This window comes from Trichosurus vulpecula, chromosome 3 (genome assembly GCF_011100635.1).
Source record: "Trichosurus vulpecula isolate mTriVul1 chromosome 3, mTriVul1.pri, whole genome shotgun sequence".
Lineage (NCBI taxonomy): Eukaryota > Metazoa > Chordata > Mammalia > Diprotodontia > Phalangeridae > Trichosurus > Trichosurus vulpecula.
In genome coordinates this window covers 45401452-45417320 of record NC_050575.1, presented here as the reverse complement: position 1 = coordinate 45417320, position 15869 = coordinate 45401452, and the positions used below count along the sequence as shown (strand labels likewise).

Here is a 15869-nt window from a genome sequence, read left to right as displayed (position 1 = left end):
TTGTGTTGCTGAGAAGAGCTGAGTCATTGATCATCACACAATATTGTACTGTGTATAATGTTTTCCTAGTTCTGCTCATTTCACTTTGCATCAGTTTGTACAAGCCTTTCTAGGTTTTTTCTGAAATCTGCCTGTTCATCATTTCTTATTGCACAATAGTATACCATTACATTCATATGCCACAGCTTGCTCAGCCATTCCTGAATTGATGGTGATCTCCTCAATTTCCAATTTTTCTCATCAGAAAAGGGCTGTTATAAATATTTTTGCATGCGGCGGAGCCAAGATGGCGGCTGGTTAGCAGGGACTGGAGTAAGCTCTGTAGGGAGCCCCTCCAAAAACCTATAAAAAATGGCTCTGAACCAATTCTAGAATGGCAGAACCCACAGAACAGCAGAGGGAAGCAGGGCTTCAGCCCAGGACAGCCTGGATGGTCTCTGGGTGAGGTCTATCCCACACGGAGCTCAGAGCTGGGAGCTGGGAACGGAGTGGAACAGAGTCCAGCCTGAGCAGGGTGGAACATCCAGACCAGAAGCCAGGCGGAGGGGGTCCTAGTGCCCTGGATCAGTGACCTGCGGCAGTTACCAGACCCCTCGACCCACAAACACCAAAGACTGCGGAGAAGGTTAGTGGGAAAAGCTGCGAGAGTAGAAGGAGTTCGCGGTTCGGCTTCTAGCCCCGGGGGCAGCGGAGGTGGGGCAGCTACAGCTGATGTTACTTCCGGCTACAGGCCCATCTGGTGGGAGGAATTAAGTGGCATATCAGAGCAGGGGTGCACAGCTTGCCGAAGATCTAAGCCCAGTTCGGGTTGGGGGTTGGGGAAGGAGCAGTGCTGGTGTGGCAGAGCTGGCACCTCCCCCCCAAACGTGGAACATAGAACTCTGTAGTCTACAAGCAGTCATACCCCACTGAAAAACTCAAAGGACAAGTTAGTTGGCTGGGAATATGGCCAGGCAGTGAAAACGCACCGAGATTCAGTCGCAGACTCTGCATTCTTTCTTTGCTGACAAAGAAGACCAAAACATACAGACAGAAAAAATTAATAAAGTCAAAGAGCCTACAACAGAAACCTCCAAAAAAAACAGGAACTGGTCCCAGGCCATGGAAGAGCTCAAAAAGGAGTTGGAAAAGCAAGTTAGAGAAGTAGAGGAAAAATTGGGAAGAGAAATGAGAAGGATGCAAGAAAACCATGAAAAACAAGTCAATGACTTGCTAAAGGAGACCCAAAAAATACTGAAAAATACACTGAAGAAAACAACACCTTAAAAAACAGACTAACTCAAATGGCAAAAGAGCTCCAAAAAGCCAATGAGGAGAAGAATGCCTTGAAAGGCAGAATTAGCCAAATGGAAAAGGAGGTCCAAAAGACCACTGAAGAAAATACTACTTTAAAAATTAGATTGGAGCAAGTGGAAGCTAGTGACTTTATGAGAAATCAAGATATTATAAAACAGAACAAAAGGAATGAAAAAATGGAAGACAATGTGAAATATCTCCTTGGAAAAACCACTGACCTGGAAAATAGATCCAGGAGAGATAATTTAAAAATTATTGAACTACCTGAAAGCCATGATCAAAAAAGAGCCTAGATACCATCTTTCAAGAGATTATCAAGGAGAACTGCCCTGATATTCTAGAGCCACAGGGCAAAATAGAAATTGAAAGAATCCATCGATCACCTCCTCAAATAGATCCCAAAAAGAAATCTCCTAGGAATATCGTCGCCAAATTCCAGAGCTCCCAGATCAAGGAGAAAATACTGCAAGCAGCCAGAAAGAAACAATTTGAGTATTGTGGAAACCCAATCAGAATAACCCAAGATCTGGCAGCTTCTACATTAAGAGATCGAAGGGCTTGGAATGCGATATTCCGGAGGTCAATGGAGCTAGGATTAAAACCTAGAATCACCTCCCCACCAAAACTGAGTATCATGTTCCAAGGCAAAATATGGAGTTTCAATAAAATAGAGGACTTTCAAGCTTTCTCAGTGAAAAGAGCAGAACTGAATAGAAAATTTGACTTTCAAACACAAGAATCAAGAGAAGCATGAAAAGGTAATCAAGAAACGGAAATTGCAAGGGACTTACTAAAGTTGAACTGTTTTGTTTACATTCCTAAATGGAAAGATGATGTGTATGATTCATGAGACCCCAGTATTAGGGTAGTTGAAGGCAATATGCATATATATATATGTTTATGTATATATATATATATATATATATATAAGTGAATGTGTATGTATGTATGTATCTATGTGTATATGTATGCATGTGTATATATGTATATATATGTGTGTGTTTATATATATGTATATATATATACATATATATATACATATATATATATATATATATATGTAAAAGAGAGAGAACAGACACAGGGTGAGTTGAAGATGAAGGGAAGATATGTAAAAGAAATAAAATGAAATTAAGGGATGAGAGAGCAACATACTGAGAGAGGGAGATAGGGAGAGATAGAATGGGGTGGATTATCTCACATAAAGGTGGCAAGAGGAAGCAGTTCTGTGGGAGGAGGGGAGAGCACAGGTGATGGGGGAATGAGTGAACCTTGCTCTCATCAGATTTGGCCTGAGGGGGGAATACCATACATACTCAGTTGGGTATCTTACCCCACAGGAAAGAAGAGGGAGGAAGATAAAAAAATAAAAGGGGGGCGGATGATGGAGGGGAGGGCAGATGGGGGTGGAGGTAATCATAACAAACACTTTGGAAAGGGGACAGGGTCAAAGGAGCAAATTCAATAAAGCGGGATGGGTTGGGAAGGAGCAAAATGTAGTTAGCCTTTCACAACATGAATATTGTGGAAGGGTTATACATAATGATACATGCATGGCTCGACTTCTTAGGGAGGGTGGGTGGGAAGGGAAGAGGGGAGAGAATTTGGAACTCAAACTTATAAAAACAGATGTTTAAAAACAAAAAAAGCCAAGTTTTTGCATGCAACTAAAAAATAAGATACACAGGCAATGGGGCGTAGAAATTTATCTTGCCCTACAAGAAAGGAAAGGAAAAGGGGATGAAAGGGGAGGGGGGTGATAGAGGGGAGGGCTGACTGGGGAACAGGGCAACCAGAATATATGCCATCTTTGAGTGGGGGGAGGGTAGAAATGGGGAGAAAATTTGTAATTCAAACTGTTGTGAAAATCAATGCTGAAAACCAAATATGTTAAATAAATAAATTTAAAAAAAAAGAAAACCTATATAATAAATTTAAAAAAAAATAGACTAAGCCAAGTGGCAAAAGAGGTCCAAAAACCCAATAAGGAGAAGAATGCCTTAAAAATCAGAGTTGGCCAAATGGAAAAGTAGGTCCAAAAGATCACTGAAGAAAATAAATCCTTCAAAATTAGAATGGAGCAAATGGAAGCTAATGACTTTATGAGAAATCAAGAAATTATAAGACAGAACCAAAAGAATGAAAAAAAAATAGAACATAATGTGAAATATCTCATTATAAAATAACTGATGTGGAAAACAAATACAGAAGAACTAATTTAAAAATTATTGGACTACCTGAAAGCCATGACCAAAAAAAGAATCTAGACATTGTCTTTCAAGTAATTATCAAGGAACACTTCCCTGATATTCTAGAACCAGAGGGGAAAATAGAAATTGAAAGACTCCACCAATCACCTCTTGAAAGATATCCTAAAGGGAAAACTAGGAATATTGTATCCAAATCCCAGAGTTCCCAGGTCAAGGAGAAAACATTGCAAGCAGCCAGAAAGAAACAATTTAAGTATCGTGGAAACACAATCAGGATAATACAAGATTTAGCAGTTTCTACATTAAGGGATCAGAGGGCTTGGGATATGATATTCCAAGGAGCTGGGATTAAAACCAAGAATCACTTATCAAGAAAAACTGGATATAATCCTTCAGGGGGGAGAATGGATATTCAATAAAATAGAGGATTTTCAAACATTCTTGATGAAGATACCAGAGCTGAATAGAAAATTTGACTTTCAAATACAAGAATCAAGAGAAACATGAAAAGGTCAACAAGAAAGAGAAATCATAAGGGACTTATTAAAATTGAATTGTTTACATTCCTGCTTGGAAAGATGATATTTGTAACTCATGAGACCTTTCTCAGTATTAGGGTAGTTGGAGGGAATATGTATATATATATATATATATATATATACATATATATATATATATATATATATATATATATATATATATACATATATATATATATATATGTATATATATATGTATATATATACACACACACACATATATATATACACACACACATATATATATATACACATATATATATATATGTTTGTGTGCATATTTTATATATATATATGTATATGTGTGTGTGTGTGTGTGTGTGTGTGTGTGTGTGTGTAGCAACAATTTGCTAGCAGCTACTGTGGCTGTGTAAGACCAACAACAACCAGCACACAGAAGGCCACTAACACAGGTTCTTTTCATCTGCTTTACTAAGGAAAATAACTTTAAGGGGTTGACAATCTCACTTTAATCCGACATACAAATATCATTCACTTAGTTCAGGAGGAAACGCCAGCACCCTGAACTTCAAAACAAGTACAAACAAATTACAAACAAAGACAATATAAACAAACCAAATCAAAATTCATAGTTATCAAAGAACCAATGGGTCTGGGTTAGCAAAGCTGGGGGGCAGTCACAATGGCTTGCCCAGAGTCCCATGCCACTCTTCCAGTGACTGAGAGCCCCCAAACCAAACATCTGGATTTCTTCAAAGGTGAGGGGTTCTTAGCAACAGCTGCCCAGAATCTCCACATCAACACTCCTCCAGTGAGTGAGAGCCCCAGACAAAATGCTAACTTTTGAGTTTTTATACTCTGTTAAGGGCCCCAAGGATTCATTCCTAATCAGCAAAAGGATGTGAGCCTGGGGCTTAGCACCTAGTTATCAAAAAGGTGTGTTCCTGGAGATTTGTACCTAGTAAGACTTAATCAAAGGCACATAATTAATTTAGCATTCTAAAAAGGAAAATAGTAAAAAAAAAGTCCCACCTTAATTACCAAACATTATGTGTGTGTGTGTGTGTGTGTGTGTGTGTGTATGTGTGTATGCAGAGAGAGGGCACAGAGTCAGTTGAATATGAAGGGATGATATCTAAAAATAAAATTATGGGATTAAAGAGGAATATATTGGCAGAAGGAGAGAGGAAGAGGTAGAATGGGGTAAATTATCTCACATAAAAGAAGGAAGAAAATACTTTCACAATGCAGGTGAAGAAGAGGGAGGAGAGAGGGAATGAGTGAATCTTACTCTGGTAGTATTTGGCTTAAGGAGGGAATAAAAGACACGCTCAACTGGGTATGGAAATCTATCTTACCTTACCAGAAAGTGGTGGTTGGGGGAAGGGATAAGAGAGGAGGGAATAATAGAAGGGAGAGTAAAAGGGAGGAGGAGGTAATCAGAAGCAAACACTTTTGAGGAGAGACAGGGTCAAAGGAGAGATTGGAATAATTGGGGGTGGAATAGGATGGAGGGAAATATACTTAGTCTTTCACAGCATGACTGTTAAGGAAATGTTTTGCATAACTCCACATGTGTAACCCATAATGAATTGCTTGCCTTCTCAATGAGGGTGGGTGGAGAGGGAAGAAGGGAAAGAATGTGGAGCTCAGAGTTTTAAAAATGAATGTTAAAAATTGTTTATACATTTAACTAGGAAATGAGATATGCAGGCAATGGTGTATACAAATCTATCTTGCCCTGCGAGAAAATAGAAGAGAAGGGGATAAGAGAAATAGGGGGTGGTGAGAGAAGAGAGGGCCAAAGGGGGGAAGGAATAATCAGAATACATGTAGTCTTGGTGTGGGGGAGGGGAGACATGCGGAGAAAGTTTGGAACTCAAAATCTTGTGGAAGTGAATGTTAAAAATTAAAAAATCATTGAAAAATTAAAAAAAATCAAAGAACAATCACTGAGGCAAAGAAGAAGGCCTGCATTCATAAGCCATATATTGACCTGAGATCAGGAGGCCACCAAAGACCCTCTCCTTAGAGTATTCTCTCACTGGAAAACTATCCAGCAGGAAGAAGTCATGCCAATGGAAGAGTGATATTCTACTTGTCTATTACCTTTTAAATAAAAGTCTTCTCTTCACATGGCTCCCTTTAATATTACTAGCATCTCAGAACACACTCTTGGAGATGCTGATGATCATCCCTTCAACATGCAAAGCATATGATATACCACTGAACTACATTGTACCCTCGACAGAAGTTAAAGCATCACTCTGTGATGTCATTGGTCCTCTTCAAAAATGAAGAATGAACACCAACAACAACCCATCAATGACTATATAATGTCTTAACATTGTTATTGTTGTTTGTCCTTCATTCCTGAAGAGGGACAATGACATCATGAAGGTGATATCTTGACTTCCATGTGGATTGGATTTAAGTGAGGCAGAACCATACAGTCATCAGCCTCAGGGTCATTGGAGTCCAGCGGCAAGATAAAAGTTAAGACAATTGGTAACAACATACTTCCAAGTCCAAGTAAAGAGTGTATTAGCCAAACATTCTGACATATTTGTAAGGACTGTACCCATTAGCTAACCCCTGTTAACCATTCATTATATATTATATACTAAATAACATCTGTAATTAATATATATCATATTTAACTTTAAATCATATGTTTTGTTTTTATTATTTATTTACATACTATATAGAATGCATGGTACATTATTGTAACTATAATTCATATTCTACCCAGAAAATTTGGACCTTGACTTTAATAAAAGTGCATTTAAGAATATAAAAACATATTTATAGAACAAAAACCCCATTATTTACACAAAAATAACTTTCTGAGAAATATATTGTGTATAAAGTTGAAATTTTAACTGTAATACCATGGTTCATTCACAAGTTAAAAAATAAAAATTCAAACAAAAATTGATAGTATCCTCATCTATCTGCCTCATTATTCTTTACATATCACTCATACTATAGACTATTGGCACACTAGCTAAAGCTTGAGCACTCTTGCTAAATTTTTCAATAGGCTTTCACTTCTCAACAGCTTAAACATTTTTTAATCTTTAGACAAAAGGACTTTAAAACAGGAAAAGATTAACACTTCCCTAATTTTCCCCCAACATTTGATATATTTTTGTCCCCTTTTTACTTGACTTTGCCCAATTTATCATATGATCATCTGATAAAAATACATAGTACTATACTATTCTAAGAAGATAATTTTTATGTTGGTCATGTCATTCCAACTTGATGATTGATATATTATAATATTTGATAACTGGTTTTTCCCATTAGATAGTGTTATATCAAAATATCTCTGAATTCAGTTAAGGAGTTCTTTTTATTTCTGATTAAGGGATTTTATTAATTTTTCTATGTTGCCTAAAATTTTGTGCTTAGGATTATGTTACATTTCAATATACAGTTGATTTTCCTTAGGTTTTTCAATGTTTTGAATATTCAATACTTTCAATACTTTACCAGTTAATAGTAACCTTATAATCCTTTTTCTTTTTCTTCTGTCAAGTTCCACCCAATCTCACTGTTCCACAGGAAAAATCACCTTTGGTCACCAGAGAAGGAGATACGATAGAACTACAATGCCAAGTGACTGGAAAACCTAAACCCATCATCCTTTGGACTAGAGCAGACAAAGAAGTTGCTATGCCAGATGGGTCAATGCAAATGGAAAGTTATGATGGAACACTGAGAATTGTGAATGTATCTAGGGAAATGTCAGGAATGTACAGATGTCAGACTAGCCAGTACAATGGATTTAATGTGACACCAAGGGAAGCATTGGTACAACTCATTGTACAGTGTAAGTCAATTCATTTTATGTGATTGTCACTTGGGGGAAATGGAAGAAAAAAGTAACCCTTTAAGTAAATGAAAGTTATTTTCTCTACTGGGTTAGCAATTTGGATTTCAATGTAATTATTTCACTTGTAACTTACTCATTACAAACAATATCATGTCTCATATTTTTAATATTTGTTTCCTACAGATCCCCCTGCTGTGGAACCAGCATTCCTGGAGATAAGGCAAGGACAGGATCGAAGTGTCACAATGAGTTGCAGAGTGTTGAGAGCCTATCCTATCCGGGTGCTGACCTATGAGTGGCGCTTGGGCAATAAGTTGTTACGGATGGGTCAGTTTGATTCACAAGAATATACAGAGTACACATTGAAGGATCTATCCAACGAAAACTATGGGATTTACAATTGTAACATTATAAATGAAGCTGGAGCTGGGAGATGCAGCTATCTTGTTACAGGTAGGAATTCAAAGATATTTTTCAGAGAATTAAATAAAACAGTACATAGGACATTTCATTCCATGGCAAGATGAAAATGAAAGAATTTATGGAAATCCATGTAGCAAAATAGACTCCTTTCTTTTGGCATGCTTCTAATTATTTACTTGCAAGATGAATCTGGTCCAGGAGTTAAGATAAAAAAATTTCAAATTCCAACAGGGCTTGCAAACAGAGCTTAGTTATTTTGAATAGTAATAAAGCAACAAATATTAATGGTACTCATTTTATTTGAGAATACATCTTTGAGAATAACCTTCTTAGAATAATAAGTAGATTTTTAAGAATCCCACAGACAGTTAATTTGCCATTGATCTTTGGTGGCCTCACAAAGTTGAGATAAAATAATGAAGTTTCGGATACTAGCATTTCATTTTTAAAGTTTTACTGATACATTTGTTTTTATATTACAAATATCCTTCTCTATGAGAGGTCTTCTGTAACAAAGTAAAACAATTAAACAAAACTAATAATACAAAAACCTCATCTGAAAGTTCATAAAACATTCCACATCAGTAAAATCCCCCACATCTATTATTTTTTTAAATTAATGACACCATTGATAGAGCACTGGGTTTGGAGTCAGGAAGATCTGAGTTCAAATCTGGCCTCAGATACTTACTAGATGTGTGAACCTGGGCAAGTTGCTTAACCTGTTTGCTTCACTTGCTTCATCTGTTAAATGGGATAATAACAGCATTTACCTCCTAGGGTTGTCGTGAGGATCAAATGAGATTATAATTGTAAAGAGTTTACCATCATGCCTGCCACAAAGTAAGCACTATATAAATGTTAGCTATTATTACTATTATTATTATTTTATTTCCATCCCATCCTCCACTCCATTAAAGAAAAAAAGAAAACAAATAGGCATTGTCCAGCAAAACAAATTCCCTCAATGACCCTCTCTCTCTCTCTCTCTCTCTCTCTCTCTCTCTCTCTCTCTCTCTCCCCCTCCCTCCTCTACATCCATCACTTTTCTGTCATAGATAGACCATGTTTGACCATCTTACATCATGAATAATCATTGAATTGATGATAGTTCTTACAACTGCCAAAGTTATTCATTTTTACACTGTTACTGTGTTTTTCTTGTCCTGTTTCTATCATTTCATTTGTCATCAGCTTAATCTTGATATAGTATAACTTCTTCTTCTTCTTCTTCTTCTTCTTCTTCTTCTTCTTCTTCTTCTTCTTCTTCTTCTTCTTCTTCTTCTTCTTCTTCTTCTTCTTCTTCTTCTTCTTCTTCTTCTTCTTCTTCTTCTTCTTCTTCTTCTTCTTCTTCTTCTTCTTCTTCTTCCTACCATGAGGTAGGAACCACATCAGTGCATGTCATTTCATAACTTTTCAAAATAATCTATTTCTCATTTCTTGCAGCATATTTAACCATTCCTCAATTACAGTTGGATATATAACATACCAAAGAAAATATATCTCTTACATTGGAGTATTCAAAACCCCCTTACAAAAATACCAGGTACTGGGGTAAAGTCTTGTTATTTGACAAAAACTGATGGGAAAATTGAATAACAACATGGAAAAAATTAGATTTAGACCAACATTATACCTTAAACTTATAAACTCTAAAAAGGTACAAGACCTATATATAAAAGATATAAGCATATTAGAGAACCATGGGAAAAATATTTATTAGATACATAAACAGAAGAAAATTTCATGACCAAACAAAGAATAAAGAGGATCACGAAAGATAAAATTAATAATTTGGATTAGATACAACTAAAAAGTTTTTGCAAAGACACATGTTATGAATCTAAGATTAAAAGAGAAACAATTAATTAGAAAAAGTCTTTGCATCAATGTACTTTGATTAATGTGCCATATCAAAAATGATCTGATTCATATTTATTTAGGAACAGATTCACATGTATAAGAATAAGATTCTTTCTCCAACTGATATATGGTATAAGTATATAAACAGTTCTCAAGGAAATAATCCCTATCTATAGCCATATGGGAAAAAATGCTCCAAATCACTACTAATTCAAAAAATGAAAATTAAAGCAATTATGATGTTCCACCTCACATTCATCAGAGTGGACATGATGACTATCTCCAAAGTTCCTAACGATATCTCATTTAAGCACAATGGCCTTTTCTCAATCCTCATTTTTCATGACCTCTCTTCAATCTTTAATACAATCATTCACCCTCTTCTTCTTGACTTTTTCTTCTTTCCAGGTTTTCTTCTTACCTTTTTTTTTGGGGGGGGGGCAGGGCAATTGGGGTTAAGTGACTTGCCCAAGGTCACACAGCTAGTACATGTGTCAAGTGTCTGAGGTCAGATTTGAACTCAGGTCCTCCTGACTCCAGGGCTGGTGCTCTGCTCACTGCACCACCTAGCTGCCCCAAGGTTTTCTTCTTACCTACTAATGCTTCTTCTCAGTCTCATTCATGAGATGTCTCTCCCAGTGATGCTTATATATCATTGGTGTCCCCTAAGAGCTCTGTCCTATGTTCTTCTCTGTCCTTACTATTCCACTGGGTGGAATCATCAGCTCTCAAGCTCTATCTTGATCATTCTCAAATCTAGTCTGGTCCAGCTCCAGCCTCTCTGCTGTCTTGAATTTTCAGCTGCATGCTATACATCTTGAAGTAGATATTGTGTAAATATTAAACTGAACTTGTGCAAAATTGAACTCATTATCTTTCCACCCAAGTCCTCTCTTCTTCCTAACTTTTCTATTACTGTTGAGAGGACTGTTATCCTCCCAGTCACCCACTCAGGCTCATAACCTATGTGTCATGCTCAACTACCAACTTCATCCCCATATCCAATCTATTGGCAATTTGTGTTGATTTTTAGCTTTGTAATATCTGTTATATATGTCCTCTTCTCTCCTCTAACACTGCCACCCACTTTGTGCAGGTTCTTTTCAGCTCATGCAAGCATTATTGCTATGGCCTGTTCCTTGATCTGCCTGCCATGAGTCTCTCTCTATTCCAGTCTATTTTCCACTTAGCTCCCAAAGTCATCTTTCCAAAGTCCAGTTCTGACTATTTCACCCCTCTACTCACTCAACCATAGTGGCTCCCTAAAACTTCTAGAATCAAATATAATTTGGCATTTAAATAATTTAAATAAATAATCTGGCATATAAATATCATTTGGCATTCAAAGTCCTTTTGCAATTCCCAATCTCCTTATGTATTATACTACCACCATCGTGCCCTGTCTCCTCAGTACAGGGACACAAGCCTTTTTGCTGTTCTTTCAAACTCTGCATCTCCTGGCTCCAAGAATTTTCACTGACTGTCCTTCATGCTTAGAATGCTCTCTTTTTCCTGTCTCTTATATTTCCTGGTTTCTTTCAGGTACCAGCTAAAATCCCATTCTGAGCCCTTCTCAATCCTTCATAACAGTGCCTTCTATTTGTTGATTATCATCAGGGTATGCAGCATCTAATTTGTTTGTACATAGTTGTTTGCATGTTGTGTCCCCCTTTAGATTCTTGGGATCAGAGATTGTCTTTTGTCTTTCTTTATATCCACAGTACTTAGGCCCAATGCTTGGCATATAGTTGGTAATTAATATATGTTTAATGACTGATTCTCATTCTTTCTATTATTATATATTTTCCTATCTACTGGTTCCTTATTTGATGTCTTGAAACACCTCCATGGTGTAGGACTCACACTGGGTTCAGAATCAATATAAGGACACTCTCAAAGTCTCTCTGAAGATCTTTGGAATCAATTGTGTGACATGGGATATGCTGACACAAGACCACCCAGCATAACATACCCACATCAAAGAAGGCACTGTACTCTATAAGCAAAGCAGAATTTCAGCAGCTCAAAAGAAACAAGACATACACAACTCTAGAGCCATTTCCACACCAAATGTTCATAACAACTATTTGTGCTTGACTTGTGGTAGAACTTCCAAGGTCACTTTGGTCTTATTAGCCATAGTTGTACACACTGTACCTTGACTCCATCATAGTGATGTCATTTTGGTCCTCTTTGAGCACAAAAGACAACAACCAACCAATCAGACCCCCATTAAATTTCCACAAAGATACAGAAATTACGTAAAATGGAATTTTAATGAGGAAGGCCAAGAGGAAATCATGATCTCTCATCTGTCCAGCCCAGAATGACTTAGGAAGATAGAAATGTCTGCAGTCACAAAGGACAGTGCAAGTCCAGGGATGCTAGATCATTCCATGAAAGAGGCCTGGGACAAGATGGCAGGGCAGGAAGTACCAGGGTAGAAAGAAAATCCAGGGGATACATGAACTTGTGCTGAGTGTAGCATGAGTATCATCTGAAAGCTCTGTCACCCACTACCCAGTTCAGGATCATAGATCGCTGGTGAAGCGGTGCAGTCATGACCATTAGTTAGCTGTGCACTGAGTAAGGAAAAAAGTTCTGGAAAAATGTAGCTGTGTAGCTTTAATCCTAGAAGCAAAACAATGAGTCAATTCTACTCTGTAGCTCTATAGAGTTTAAAAATAGGTTTAAAATTATTTTAAGAACCAAATGTATGGGGCAGAGCCAAGATGGCACTGGGAAAGGAGGGAACTATTGGAGATCTCTCACAAATTCTGTCAGATATGTCTAAAAAGTGAATCTGAGGAGATTTGAGAGAGTTAGAAGCCACTAGCAGACAAAGGGGCAGGAGAACTGGGCACTCAGAACAGCAACAGGCCACAAAAACTAGGAACAGCAGAGGAACCCAGCAAGTGTGCTGCTCTGGGAGAGCACTGGGTGAGTGAAATGTGGGAATTGGAGCAGGCCCACGGTGGAAGTACCAGCTACAGTCGTGATCGAGCCCCAGGCCTCTCAGCCGAGGATTGGAGTCTGTCAAAGCTACAGGAGACACCAGAACAGAGCCTGCAGCTGTAGGAGCAGCTACCCTGGAGGCCCCCAGCCCACAGCCTAAAGGTTTGAAATGCACCTTCTTAAACTTCTGGGAGCCTTGATGGCCAGGTAAATGGTCTCTCCCTCCCTCCCTTCCTCACCCAGAGAATACTCCCTTGGGAGAAACAGAGGAGCCAGAAGTGGGGCTTTAGTAGACTTTTAGTGAGAGAAGTTGGGGAGAGGACCCTTCTTGTGGTGGCAGAGGGAGACTTGTGCAGAAAGAGAGGTGTCCCAGCAGGCCCCACATCAGCAAAACAAGGAGAGTTACTGAGCTCCAGGGAGGGGGAGCTAGCAAAGGTTAACACCAGGGCCCTAGACATGCCTTTGCACAGTCAGGGGAAGTGGCAGACACCAGCATAGACAACAGCTGAGACCACTCATGCTGTAGAGCAGTCCTAGGGAAGAGGAGTCTTCCAAAAGCCACACACCATGAAACCAGAGGCCATAGCACACAAAGCCCATGAGCAGGCCCATAGATCCCAACACAAGAAGTTTTAGACAGAGACAGAGTCCCCTGAGCCGCAGAAGCAGAGATCCACTTAAGAAGCCATGAGAGAAAAAAACACCATGAAAAAGCACCCTAAAAAGCCAAAGACCATTGATTCCTATCATGGAGACAGGGAAGATCAAAATGCCAATTCAGAAGAGAACAGCATCTGAAATCTCAAAAGAGAATGTGAACTGGTCTTCAGCCCAGAAAACATTCCTGGAAGAACTCAGGACTTTAAAAACCAAATTAGGGAAGTAAAAGAAAAAATGGAAAAAAAGTCACTGATGAAAACAAATCTTTAAAAAGTAAAATCAGTGAAATAATTAAGGAGAATCAGAATACAAATGGAGAAAATGTTTCATTGAAAAGTAAAATCAACCAAATAGAAAAGGAGACAGAGAAGCTAAAGAAAGAAAATAATACATTAAAAATTAGAATTGTGCAAGTAGGAGCCAATGACTCCATGAGACATCAAGAATCAGTTAAACAAAATACAAAGAATGAAAAAATGAAAGAAAACATGAAATATCTGAATGGAAAAACCACTGACCTGGAAAATAGATCCAGCAGAGAAAACCTAACAATGATTGGTCCACCTGGAAAGCCATGATAAAAAAAGGAGCCTGGACAGTATCTTCCAAGAAATCATCAAAGACATCTGCCCCGAGCTTCTACAACCAGAGGGTAAAATAACCAGTGAAAGAATGCACTGATCATCCCCTGAAAGAGATCCCAAATTGAAGATTCCAAGAAATATTATAGCAAATTCCAGAATTATCAGGTCAAGGAGAAAATACTGCAAGCAGCCAGAAAGAAAAAATTCAGATGTGGTGGAGGTACCATCAGGAGCACATAGGACCTTTCAACTTCTAGATTAAATGACAGTTGAAATTGGAAAATGATTTTGCAAAAGGCAAAGGAGCTTGGAATACAACCAAGGATGAACTACCCAGCAAAACTGAGCACAATTTTTCACTCAAGAAGATGGACATTCAATAAAATAAGGGAATTCCAGACCTTCTTGCTGAAAAGGCGAGAGCTCAATGGAAAATTTGGTCTTCAAATACAAAACTTAAGAGAGACATAAAAAGGCAAACAGGGGGAAAACCCTTGTTAATCAATAAGGCAAATTGTTTACATCCTTATATAGGATTATATTGTTTTACATATGTTTTATATATGTCAGTCTTGAGAAGAGTACAGTTATTAAGACAATTGAAAGGGATATACACAGACTGTAAGTCTCAGTATAAAATAACTGATATAATGATAAAAACATAATTAAGAGATATAAAGGTATGGTTCTGGGAGAAGATATAAGGAGATAATAGAAAAGGGTAAATTACATCATATGAAGATAAACAAAAATATATCATAGTAGAGGGAAAGAAGGGAGGGAGAAGAGCAGTATTTGAGCTTTCCTCTCATCAGATTTGGTTCAAGAAGGGAATAACATACTCTGATAAGTATACAAATCAAATTTATAGGAATACAAGCCATTCCTCAATTGAGAAATGGCAAAAGGATATAAACAGGCGGTTTTCAGAGGAAGAAATTAAAGATATCTATAGGCATATGAAAACTGCTCTAAATCAGTATTGATTAGAAAAATGCAAATCAAAACAACTCTTAGGTACCATATCTCTCCTGTCAGATTGGCTAACATGACAAAATAGGAAAATGATAAATGTTGGAGAAGATGTGGAAAAATTTGAACATTGTTACATTGTTGGTAGAGTTGTGGACTGATCCAGCCATTCTTTTTTTTTTTTTTTAAATGCAATTTATTTATTTAACATATTTGGTTTTCAGCATTGATTTTCACAACAGTTTGAATTACAAATTTTCTCCCCATTTCTACCCTCCCTCCCCACTCCAAGATGGCTTATATTCTGGTTGCCCTGTTCCCCAGTCAGCCCTCCCCTCTATCACCCCCCTCCCCTCTCATCCCCTTTTCCCTTCCTTTCTTGTAGGGCAAGATAAATTTCTACGCCCCATTGCCTGTGTATCTTATTTTTTAGTTGCATACAAAAACTTTTTTTATTTTGAACATCTGATTTTAAAACTTTGAGTTCCAAATTCCCTTCCCTCTTCCCTTCCCACCCACCCTCCCTAAGAAGTTGAGCAATTCAACCTAGGCCACACATGTATTA

At 37.7% G+C, this 15869-nt stretch overlaps 1 protein-coding gene across 1 annotated transcript; it reads left to right on the top strand.

The window, feature by feature from the left end:
- The first annotated feature begins 286 nt into the window (after positions 1–286).
- Positions 287–13211, top strand: LOC118842011 (MAM domain-containing glycosylphosphatidylinositol anchor protein 2-like). The gene is made up of 4 exons (XM_036749709.1): positions 287–296; positions 7551–7844; positions 8031–8300; positions 13027–13211. Exons 1-4 carry the CDS (start codon positions 287–289, stop codon positions 13209–13211), a joined length of 759 nt encoding a protein of 252 aa, XP_036605604.1.
- The last annotated feature ends 2658 nt before the right edge of the window (positions 13212–15869 follow it).

Bases quoted from the DNA above. Each gene is read 5' to 3' on its own strand.
- LOC118842011 (XM_036749709.1), top strand. The intron at 7,845-8,030 runs GTAAGTCAATTC...TGTTTCCTACAG, and splicing joins GGTACAACTCATTGTACAGT to ATCCCCCTGCTGTGGAACCA. The intron at 8,301-13,026 runs GTAGGAATTCAA...CACAAAAACTAG, and splicing joins ATGCAGCTATCTTGTTACAG to GAACAGCAGAGGAACCCAGC.